Below are 12,262 nucleotides of genomic sequence, written 5' to 3'. Positions count from 1 at the left end.
CAGCATCCTGTAAACTGGAAGAATAGTTAATTCCTGGGTCCTCAAAAGGCCATTGAGTGTTACCTGGCAAACAGTACCTCAAAAATCACTGCATCATGGAAAGCACTGGGATTTTTTGGGTGGTGTGAAGGGGAGATGTGCAGCCAGTTTTACTGTCGCAGCTATTTGGCACTTAGAAGAGAACAGGTGCTGCTACTTCTCTACAGAGGTTTTAATGCAAGGCTGCATTTGGAGCCCTAATGCTTAAACATACTGTTACAAAGAATTGCTGAAAACCACACTGGGAAACCTTTTCTCTCTCAAAAAGGATCAAAATGTAGAGCTGGAGGAAATTCCAGGTTGCCATGAAATGACACATAGTAGATGGTGAGATGTTGGTCCCTTACAGCAAATAACTCTGGCTGTGTTTAAAAAATGAATGGGCAGCTGCTGCCTCATCTTTGCTTCCTCATGTTAGTCCTGGGGCTCACAAGGTCAACTTCCATGTCCCGAAAACTTGTTCTTCAAGACTAAAAACATTCAGCCTACCTCTCTGACCTGCACCTTTATTTTCTCCTTATCAGGGGACTTCCAAACTGCTTTCTGCAGTCTTGGTTGCTGATCTCAGAAGTGACAGAGGTAGTACCTCACATTCTAACTATGCCTAGGGGAAAAACATCCGTGTTGCATTTAATTTTCATGTTGAGAGCTAGCAGCCAGTGAAATCCTCAGATCTTAAAGGGTCTGTTCATGTGTTGTGATACACCACTGGCTAATGTAGATTGACCTGCTAAGACCAGCCTAAACCCCAGAGGAACCCCAGTCACAGGCATGACAAAACGAGCTGCAGAGAAGCAAACCGCTTTGTCGCGTTGGCTCGAAAGCCGCGGCTGCTCCTTACTGAGCCCGGAGACGAACTCGCGGAAATTGATGAGCAGGTCTCCGTTCTCATCCAGCAGCCTGAAGAGGCGGGCGGCCAGCACCTCCGAGTGAGCCCCGCAGGCCCAGGGGAAGAGCAGGGCGAACATGCCCTTGAACTGCTCCAAGTCAATGCGGTACTGCTCCAGGTACGGCAGGCTGGGGTCGTGCCGCTCCGTGGCGTTGCTGGTCCCTCCCCAGTAGCAGCTCGTCAGGTGCTCCGCCTGAACGGGAGGGAAACGCCACGGGATTGTCAGCACCTCTGTAAACAATTCATTGCTCTCCATGATTAAAAAAAAATTCCAAACAACTCTTTCCACGTGCATGCTTAAAGCAATGCACTTCAATTCATCCAGCCCTTCCACTTCTGGAAGAGGTTTCTCCTCTAACTTTTTCTGCCTTCCAGGTAGATGAAACATGAAATACCTGTTTGGGCCAGAGCTGTGGCTTCACAGACTTGTTGTGCTTAGCCACCCTCTGCACCCTCAGTATGCAGTCAAGTCAGAAGTCTCATGAAATCTTTATTTAATCTTTAATCATATGAAAATATTTTTAATGTTTTTGTAGATTCACACTATTCTTTCAGTCTTACTGAGGTCAGGGGAGTTTGTGGAGCTGATTTTGGCAGAATCTAATTCAAAACAATTCAGAAGCTTAGAGATAAAGATCCACCGCAGAGCAATCAGCCAGGGAGGATTGTCTGACTTGGTCTCACTGATTTAAAGGAAGACTGAAAGAAGTCACTGCAGGATTTGGACAACTTGGAGTTGTCACAGATGGGAAATTAAAATAATATAAATTCTTTGTCATATTAAAAAGAAATCTCATTATAACAAAACAGAGGAAGAAAATAATTTAAGACATTGTGCATGAAGGTGAATGTCACATCTTCATGTTTAAATGCCCATTTTTAAATTTGTGGATCTAATGGCACTGCTATACAACCAACTTATGAAGAGACATCACTTTATGGCATTAAATTCCCATGTAATGCATTAACAATGGTAAAAATCAGCTATTGCAATACAAAAGTATTAACTCTCTGAGATATAGAATAATTGTGATAAATTCCAAAACTTGGGTCAGGTAGAGAGAGACATATGTTTAACTTCTAATGACTGATCAAAAGCCTCTATCCAAGTTTTCATTTTGTATGTACTTCTTTTCCATGGACAAATCAATTTGTGACTTCAACCTTTCCCAATGTTTTATAAACTGTTTGAGGTTTTTTTTGTATATCAGTAATACAACATGTAATTCAAATTTGTATCAAGATACACAATAACAACTAACAGATTTGACTTGGTGCTTAGAAAAGACAGAGTCCCACATCAAAAATGAACATTTAAGCTGCTGAAGGCACATGATCTTATCTTGACTTTACCTTGAAAAGTGCATATAGTTCCTCCAGTTCGTCGATAGTAAACGAAGTCTCTGTCACAATCGTTCGTACCTTTTGAAACACAACATTAACATTTACAGATTGGAAACCCATGTCTCACTGAAAAGCTAAATTAAAATTCATACACTGGCTGAACTCATTATTTGCAAAGAGGATGATCTCAGTACTGACCACATTGCGCTTTGTAGTATCTTCGAGGGTTTGGATGACCTTCAGTCTTTGTTTGAATCTCATTTGTTCAATTAAATCTGCCCGGATACTTCCAAATTTCTTGAAAGAGAAAAAGTAGTACATGATTGTCTGTGTATTAATATTCAGAATATTTAGCTTGCCTTTAATATATTAGAGAAATTAATTTAATTACATGATGTGCCACAAAGGAAACTGCTGTTAACACATTTTTCTTACACAATACAAAATCACAAAGGAACATTTCTTTTTCCCAATAACTTATTTTAACTTATTAACCTCAGTAGTTAGAAACTTCTTGCTTGGGAAATCTGTGAATAGATTGTTTTGTAAGTCTTCCTGCAGAGTTTTATGTCAGCTTGTCCTGGAATGTCTCATAATCACAACAGAAAGAGGATATTAAACTAACTGGATCTCCAATGGCTGAGACAGTACAGCAGTCCTTACATTCTGAGGATCTGAAACCAAACAGCAAGAATGCAATTTCCCCTAGGAAAATATTATTTTTAATACCCAAGGTTTTATTTTCAGAAGTTATTTTCATAATGCACATAAGAGTGTCAGGGAGCTCCTCCACATACTACAAAAGCATCACAGGGGGCTAACTTTTTAGGAATAATATTCCACGTTTTCATATGCAAAGGAATGCCTAATCCCCAAGATCCACTTTTGTAGAAGTATTATAAGCAGAAATTTCTTGTCATCCAAAATCCACACACACTTAGGAATGCACAGATGATCAGCAGGAACAATAATGCCAGACATCAACTATACCACATGTAAAGCATAAAAGGGTGGCAGGACACACTTTCATACAAGATGGATTTATAATTCCTGTAAATGAAATTAATGCTGAAGCTGCATTTATCTATAACAGTGTTCACCTTTTTCATGTATCTTGGGAGTAAAAAGATGCTTCATGTGTGAGCATGTTGCAAACAAAGAAGTCTTTTGACAAAAATGGAATGTAGATAAACATTCATGAACTCCCTGAACTAAAATTACTCATTTATCCCACATGTCAATAGAAGGGAATAATGGAAATTAAAGAGAAAAAAAATCTTTACAGTTTTTCCTTAATTTTTATAAAATATGTCAGTGTAACCATTAGAGATATTTTAATTGATGGTTTTTTTTTTTTTTTAATTTTAGGACAATTAAACCAGTCTGCAGATTTCAGCTGTTTTTTCAGGCTTTGTCCTGTCATTTAATAGATATTAATTCTTACCAGCTCCTTTCACTTGAATTATTTTTTTAGCTTTGGTGATAGTAGAGAATACAGTGGCCCATGGCCACAATCAGCACTTTCAAGACAATGAAAGGCAAAAGAAATAAAGTTTCAGTGATAATAGAAAGGTCTTCTGAAATCATAGAGATTTCGCTACTGTTCCATTTTGGAAAAGCACAAAAAAGCTTAAATGAACATTAATTCTTTTCAAGTTGGAAGTTCAGCCTTTTGTTTGCAAATCACCTTTTGGTTGTGGGCTGCTCTATGAAACAGCTCCAATTAAAAGTTTTGATTAAAAAAAAAAGAAAGAGTAACTCCTCTTCCTTGCTCCATTTCAGCCTTTTCAGACAAGTCTGCATTTCTTTTATGTTCTCTGTTTCAAGCAAATCCAAACTACAGAGTATCATATTCCTCTGTGAATCAGAAGTGTGTGTTGGCAAGTTCCTGTTAAGAAATTTATCCTACCTCATAGGAAGACCTGATTAGCCTGAAGATATCCACCTCAGGATAAGGCTCTACATCATCACTGAGCAGGGAGTGAAGATGAGGAATGGGAGGAAGAGTGCTGTCCTTATTAGTTACACTGTCCAGATATCTATTGGGGAGAAAAATGAAGAAATGAGAAACCCAAGATAAATTTGTATGTCCTGCCTTGTAAGGGTTAACAGCATACAGGCCACATATTGATTATAACATGTAAAAGTGATCAAGCCATTCTCCAGGAAGAGTTAAGGTTATACTACTGAAATTTATTATGAAAAAGTTCCAAAGTTCCAGCAGCATCTTGAAAACTAAACACCACTACCAAGTACAAGAAAATCAGAGGTTACACTCAGCAGCATCAGCTCCAATTAAGGGCTCAAGCCACTCCAACACCATCCTTTTTCACTGAAATCTCTTTGTTCAAGATCCTACCTAATTCTTCTGAGCCCTACTTAGTCTGTTCCCAAATCAATTTTCCTTGACATCAAGGCTTTTTCTTAGTAACATTTAAAAGGCATCAGGTTGAACTTACAAAACTCATGTAATCCACTAAAATAATGAATCGAGTTAAATTTCTATAACCAGGTTTGGGAAGTTTATTTTAATGTCTTGAAAGGAGAATTTATATCTTATTGGTCATTTAGCATTATTTTAAAATAACATAAGGAGTACTTTATGTGGATTAAAGGAGACTACAAGTATGTAAAAGATTTACATATATGGTACTAGTTTAAATTTCATATTTCAACATAGAATACAAATCAGAAAACCAAACAAAACAAAAAAAAAAATTTAAAAAACCCAAAACAACCCCAAACACAAATATACTTAAATTTCTGTAATAAATACCTTCCCAAGACTGTCATGGCTTCTCCATCATCTTTGCAGTTAAGCAGTTTGTCCACATTAGCTTCAAGGACAGCAAGTGCTAACTGAAATATCACCTTGATTCCTTCACAGAAGAAACAATCCACAACTACCACAGCACTTTCAAATGGCATTACACTGAGGAAAAGAGTGAGGAACCAGGACAGGGAGATGGTGGAGATTACACCCAAGTCCTGCATGCAGTCATAAAGCTGTGGAATGTAGTCACGAGCCAACTCTTCAAAGACACCCTGGTCCACCAATGCTCCTGTTGAAGATAAATAAGGTCCTGAATCAATTCAGGAGCAACTGATATATTTCCATTTAGGGGAGGAAAAAAAATCTATATATTCTATGTATATAAATAAAAAAACCTAAGAATATTTTGCATGGTACTTATGCACATTTTCTCACTTTCAAATGAGTAACAGATTCCATTACACTACTGAGCTATACATTCAAGTTGAACTATAATAAGTTCTTTTCTCTTTTAATTATACACTCAATGATAAATAAAAAAGGATTAATTTGGTCTAGCATCAGCAGAAATTAAATAGTGGCTTAATATTACCATGACTAATACTACTAGTATCACTACTAACACTATTACTCAGCATCACCTGTTGAATGAGGCCAGGGTGACTGTGAGGGTTTAGATTTACTTCAAGAGAGCCCCATATTATACATTCTCAAGCCATAACATTAGTATTAACCAGGCCAGGAGGAATAGTTTCTAAGGCTGAGTATCTCAAATATAGTAAAAAAGAGATTCCATGATAAATTGAAGTCACTCTCTTCCACATACACAGTGAAACTCAACTGACAACAGCTTTCTGATACAGGAACAGGCACAAAGACTTCTCCTGCAAACTACTAAACCTCCTGTTTCCACCTTACCTTAATCAGCTAATGGGATCATCTAAAACTCAAATTTTAGCTTCCCATCCCTTCTTAAAGCTCTGCCTTGCTTGAGCCCACTTCAGAATGCCATCTGATCCAAAATAAGTGATAAACCATTAACCATAAGATTACCTCTTTAGCAAAGTGCCTTTACTCTCCTGAGCAAGCTGTCTTGTCACTAGCATGCACAGATGCATCTACCCATACATTGGTTTCAGTACAAATAACACCAGTTAATGTGGCTATTTTTTGTAATGTCATTTCAAAAAAGCCCCCATAGCATACCAACAACTCTTGTGTTGTAGTAGTCAGGCAGCATGCGCTCACACAGAGCCACCAGCAGCCAGAAAGCTTCCTCCTCTTTTGCATAAAGGAGGAGCACTGAAGTGACAATATTCATAGCCTAAAAGAAAGGGAAATATAATTATTCAGTATCTAGCATTGTACCTGGGCAGATAAGTGGTTAGGAAATCAGCTACATCTCTCCTTTCTCAAAGAAAGGCTTAAGAAAGCCTCAAATCACACAATATTGTAAGATTTTTCTTTAGTTTTGTTGCTGTTGTTTCACTGGGGCTTTTTGGGTTGGTTGGTCTTGTACTGCAGTTTTTTTTTTTTAAGAAATCAAGATTTTTCTTTCTAATCAAGGGCTGACTCAGGTCTGTAAGCATCCCTGTTGCCTGTATTCTGCCACATGTGCTCTTGGGGAATCTGGGTTTGGTGCAGCTAAAATGCCTCCCACAGCACTAGTGATGTGCCTGAATTCTCACTGCAGCTGAACCAAATCTCAAGGTTATTACTTACTGTGACAACTTTAGAGACCAGAACTGAAATGTCTTTCTACTGCTCCTCTGTTAAATAATCTTTACAAATGTTCTAATGATTACTTAGTACCACACGTGTTATTAAATAATTTATGAGGGTATCTGTTAGAACTGCTTGTACTTACTCATGATGCATCCAGAAGTCTTAACAGACAGACAATAATCAGGCTTCTTAATACTAATGAATTTAAGTATGTAGGAAGGCAAAAAAAGGCCCAGGTGGTAAACCAAACTTATATAGTAAGAAAGAATGATTTAGGATTAGAAACTGAAGTGACTCGAATTATGAGCATCAGAACCTCAAAACCATGCACTGGGCTCAGCATTAACTCCACAGATATATGGTTGGGACTCACAGTGATATAGCTCCTAGGATGTTTTATTTTTTGCCAAGTGTTTGGGGAGTTTTGGCTTGGTTTTCTGATTTTGTTTCTTTCCATTGTTTTGAATGATGGCATGGCATCATCAAAAGAGGAAAGGAGGTTCTATAGGGTTCTATATTACATCTATATTACATTGAAAAAGAATTCATTAAAAGATGGATAGATAAAAATGGATAAAAATTTAAGGCTGAGGAGATTCTTTGTTAATAAGAAAATAACCTTTCTTCTATTTTCTGTAGACAGCTCTGTTACCATCTGTCCAGTTTCTAGATTGATAAGCAGAAAATATGCTCACAGTAAACATCTCTCAATATGTGCTGCTAATACTGCTGTTAGAGCAGGTCCTTGTGTGACATCCCTGTAGCACTCCTGCCTCTCTGCAGCACTCAGAGCACCACCCACACCTAAATGTGCTTCACACAGCCAAACCCTCAGGCACACGACTGAAGAAACAGAACTGCAAGGGAAGAACTGGAATTCCAGAAACTGAAGGAGTGCAGGGTATTTCAGTTACCTGACAATATCCTATGTTTGGATTTCTGAAAGCATAGGCTGTCAAGACTCTCCTTAAAGCAGCAATACCCATCTCATTCTGGAATGCAGGGTGCTCTGGAAGGGAGCGGTGCAGATCCCTCTCTATCTCTTCTGTAGCAAGATTGTATTTTCCCATTGATTTCTCCACTAGGTCCTCATAATAGCCAGGATGAGTGGCCATTTCATTAATGGCTCCTAGGAGTAGGAGAACAGTATTAAAACCAAGAGAAAATGGAAGATTTAGTAGGTATAGTATTTCAACATGATGATCTGCTGCCCTTCCATTCCAATTGTCAACAAGAACTTCAAAGGCAAATACAAAAATATTATTTCTTTAAAGGTGATTAAAAAAATATAAAGTATGTGCTTTGGTGATTATCACCCCTTCCTGTCTTCTCTACAGGCATTTTTATAATGAGGTTAAAATCTCTCTCAGCCAGAACAAAACAGGAGGCATGAAGAACAAACCAACTGTGCAGTCACACGGTATCACGAGCTCCCTCTGCAGCTGGCTGTGGGTTTGGTTATTCTAAATAACTCAAAACTTGTCTCTGAGAAAGCTACTTGCCCTGAGGACAGAGCAGATCAATGTTTGGCTGCAGAGTATGATATGTTAGCCAAAAGCAAGAGACAGAAACTCAGGAGTTTCCATTCCTACTTCTGAAAATGACTGTCATCTTGGGCAGGGCACACAGCCTTAGGGATATCAGTACCTGCTCACAGAGCTGCTGAGATCACACTACTGACCTTACACCTTCTTCAGAAACAAAAATCAAGTGTCAGTAGCACAAAGTAATCTACACAGAAAACATGAAATATAGATACTCAGTAAAAATTAGTCCAAACTAGCTGTTAATACGACACAAAACAGAGCTGTGCACTCCTGTGTGCATCTTCTGAAAACATTTCTTTAGTGCCCAGCAGCAAAGAGAAAAGGTTCATGACTATGCATTACTAGGGAAGAAATAGAAAAACTTGAAAGCACCATTAGGTCATGAGAGGAAGGCTCATAACATAACCATATGTGCTCTGGACACAAATCTACAGAATGCTTTATGGCACAGAATCCCAGACAAACATTTTCTCACAATTTTTCACATAATGGATGCATGTAATAAAGTGTCAGAGTAGCTTTTTTTTTATTATCAAAAAAAAAAACCCCCAAAAAAACCAGTGGTTCCATGCAACATGCCTAAACTTTGGAATTCCTTGCAACAATTGCTGCAAAGACCAAAAGCAAAACTGAATCCAGAAATTATTAAATAACTGAGAATTAGTCCTGCTGGTGGCTGCTGAACATTTAGAAGGGCCCTAAACTACTGACTTCTGGTTACAGAGTGTGTGTTCTGCTTTTTATATATCCTTCCTTAATTATGTGAGCCTGTTTGAGAAAGGGTATTTGCTGGTCAGAACAGAGAACTTGTCTAAACTTGTCTGGCACCTGCTAACAAGCACAGCCTTCCTTACTCCAAATATTTTCCAACACTTATTATGTGCACCTTTATTAATTTTTGAAATCCTTTCCTCCCTGATGCTTTTGTTTATATCCCACAGACATGCTCAAAGGAAAACCTACCTGAAAAGAGCAGCCAAAGTTCCCCTCTCATGCTCTCTGGAATGCCCTTGAGCACAAGGTCTCTTGTTTTCTCTGTACGATACATACACACCCCTTGGCCATATTCAGCAAAGTGAATCTTCCAGGCCTGTTCCTTCAGGAACTCCTTGGCCTACAAGCAAAGAAAGGCAGGTATAAAGATGCAGCCTCTGTTTCTAACACTCTGACCCACTAAAATCTTGAGTGCTAAAAAGCCTGTAATATCCTAACCTTCCAAGTGAGCAAGAAATAACTTGGCTATAGTCCAGTCACCTTCTTAATGGGCTGCCTCCTCCCATTTCCTACTTTCTATGCCAGTAGAACTTGCTGCTTAGAGAAGCAGTTATACTTGAGAGCAGGAATACAACCACTCCTTGAATTACATCCAATTTTGCTTTTATGTAGTGAACTTATTTGTATTGGTAAAACAACAACATGTTCAGGCCTTTACTTCTGTGAAAAATACTGCCTCTTCTAAACTGTCTGGCAGAATGAAATTCTTCTGGGTCAGTAACAAGGGGTTAAAGGCAAACATAATTTAACAGGCTTTTCATTCAGGTGGAGCACACAGAGGTGTATTTTACCAGCTTGGGGTTGAACTCCTCGGGTGACCTGCGCCGGTACATTGTCATTAGAGCTTGAGTTGCTGTTGGAATGCCATTGTCATTGAGGTTGAATTGTCGCTCTCCCTCTGACTCAGAGCTCAGGCTTTTGTGAGGGCTGCCAGAAATTAAACTACTGGACCTTGTAAACACCTGCAAAAGCAGTCACAAGCAATACAGGCATAAAGATGAGCTACTCTCTGGAATTTTTACTTCACTTAACTTAAAAATTTATACATGTTAACAAACACATATGGCAGCAGAAATTAAACCAGTAGAGAATAATGAAATAACTTCCAGTTTCTCAATAGCTTTGCAAAAACTTAAAGGTGTTTTCCTTTCTCCACACCAGCTAAAATCCCACCCTAGAAAATTATTAATGTTCTTTCACATACCTCATCATCTGAGCTGATATAGCTTCCAGAAATATTTTTATCCAAGTATATTTTTGAAGTGGTTTGCTGCAGAAAGTCTGAGATCCTCTGTACAAGGAAGTCTCTGTCTTTCAAGTTGGCAAAGAGGAATGTCATTCTGTTTTTTGTGCTGATGGACAGTGGGCTAGGCAGCACACTGGAGCTGTCTGCCTTTTCCACTATTGTCACCTAGGAAGAAACAGTTGCTACAGCTTAAGATCTTTACTTAATCAAGCTTCTTGGTCTGAGAAACCATCTTAATACAGTAAACCCATGCTCCTTCCACCCTTATATCAAATCCCTATGGACATTCCTTTGCCAGAAAACCTCGTTTGCATGCAAGGGCTTAAAATCCTGAAAGATGAAGACTGTAATCCCTCAAAGAACTGGTTTCAGTGCATTTTCCATCAAAATTCCCCTGCACTACTTAGTTGATTTTCCTCAAGCTGTGTTTTAAAGGAATCAGTAAAACAAATTTATATCTGTGGATATAAATCTATCAGTTTTTCTGTAGGACTTCCAAATCCCTCTCCTGCTTCCTAACATTGTCAGCACAGCTTGAATCCACAGAAACCCTGGTCTACCTTTTACTGACAATACATGAGAATAAATTTTTGAGATGATGCTCCTCAACAACTGTATTACAGTTGCATACTTTGAAAACTGTTGCACAGTGTTATTTTAACTGTATTTTCAAAGTAGACAGGAACTTGCAACAAAGGTAAATTAACCCCATGTCGTCCCTTACAAAGGAAAATATCTATCCCTGTCAGGTGGAGGCTTCTGTTTGGCCTTCAGTTGCTAGGGAAATGGTCACTAATCTAACTGAACTCCAACCTGTAAACAGCTCTCATACCACAGTCTACTGAGTACAGGGAATGAGTTCCCTGAGGTTTTGGTAAAGCACATTTACACACAGAAATCTCAGGAATAAGTCATATACATACACTGTTGATGAATTATGTAACAGCTGTGTGTCCTAAACATTAGCCTTAAAAACATATAAATCCATCAGATTTGTGCAGTTCATGCATTGAACAAAACACAAATCACAATAGTAAATACTTTTAACCACTGCTTTCACAACTTTAGCTTTCTTAGACAATGAAAACTGACTTACTGCCTTCAGAATAGAAAGTTGCATATTTAATTTTGCTAGGACTTTTACTTTTGCTCCTTTAACCCTTTTAAAAACAGAAATCAATGGTAAAACATGAGTACCATAATATGAATAGCTCTCCAGCTAAATGGATAGGGTAACCATTTTTCATGCATTCTCTTTGAAGACTTAAAGACTGCAGTGCACCACTCAGATGCTAAACCACTTCCCTGTTCTCCCCACTTCCTTTTATTTTTCTGTTAACTACAAATCTGCTAGTTATTTGTTAACTTAATGGACTTCACTAATAGCATATTGAAGTTAGCTAAAAAGTGTTCCCTGTTTCCTGTTCCACTTAAAAACTCTTTGAGCACAATCAGCACAAAAGACAGACAAGTTCTAAAGGAACAGATCAGACATTATTAAAGCAAGCTTAATTATAGTTCTGCTGTAATGAGAGCTGATATCCACTTATTTCCTGTATCTGAAGTGCTTTGTCTTAGAGAGGGCACCTGCTGAAGGTGCAGTGAGCACTGCAGTCAGCTACTGAAAAAACATCTTTCCCCACCATAATTTGTGAATCAATGCTTTGCTATTATCTCATCTGTCAAAACACCTCCAGGATACTACAGAACACTGGAATTAACTTAGGGTTTAACCCAAAGCTTTAATTAAATAGAAAGCTCTCCTTTAGTTACTAATGGTACTGATCAATTGCTCTGAGAACTGGCACTACCCCTGGTTTACTGTTCTCCTTGCTGTTGAAGCTGTTCACACAGAAGCACTTATTCCATCAGCTACTTCTGTCTCTCAGATCTTCAGAGCTGCTCTGAATCCTGTGCTGCTGTGA

The 12,262-nt window shown here is 38.4% G+C and overlaps 1 protein-coding gene across 2 annotated transcripts in view; it reads right to left on the bottom strand.

Annotated features, from left to right (window-relative positions):
* The window catches only part of TBC1D9 (TBC1 domain family member 9), a 42,917-nt gene that overhangs the window by 7,404 nt on the left and 23,251 nt on the right, over window positions 1-12,262 (bottom strand). For both annotated transcript variants that reach the window (XM_079306287.1, XM_079306288.1), the window contains exons 7-16: window positions 10,296-10,502; window positions 9,883-10,053; window positions 9,281-9,431; window positions 7,685-7,899; window positions 6,252-6,369; window positions 5,049-5,334; window positions 4,182-4,311; window positions 2,471-2,569; window positions 2,282-2,350; window positions 881-1,121 (exon numbers count right to left, since the gene is read on the bottom strand). In XM_079306287.1, the coding sequence (XP_079162413.1) occupies window positions 881-1,121; window positions 2,282-2,350; window positions 2,471-2,569; window positions 4,182-4,311; window positions 5,049-5,334; window positions 6,252-6,369; window positions 7,685-7,899; window positions 9,281-9,431; window positions 9,883-10,053; window positions 10,296-10,502 (1,687 nt within the window). The remainder of the gene's footprint in view (window positions 1-880; window positions 1,122-2,281; window positions 2,351-2,470; window positions 2,570-4,181; window positions 4,312-5,048; window positions 5,335-6,251; window positions 6,370-7,684; window positions 7,900-9,280; window positions 9,432-9,882; window positions 10,054-10,295; window positions 10,503-12,262) is intronic.

The sequence above is a fragment of the Erithacus rubecula genome (assembly GCF_903797595.1).
Source record: "Erithacus rubecula genome assembly, chromosome: 5".
In the NCBI taxonomy this organism is placed as follows: domain Eukaryota; kingdom Metazoa; phylum Chordata; class Aves; order Passeriformes; family Muscicapidae; genus Erithacus; species Erithacus rubecula.
This window is presented reverse-complemented; position numbering and strand designations above follow the sequence as displayed.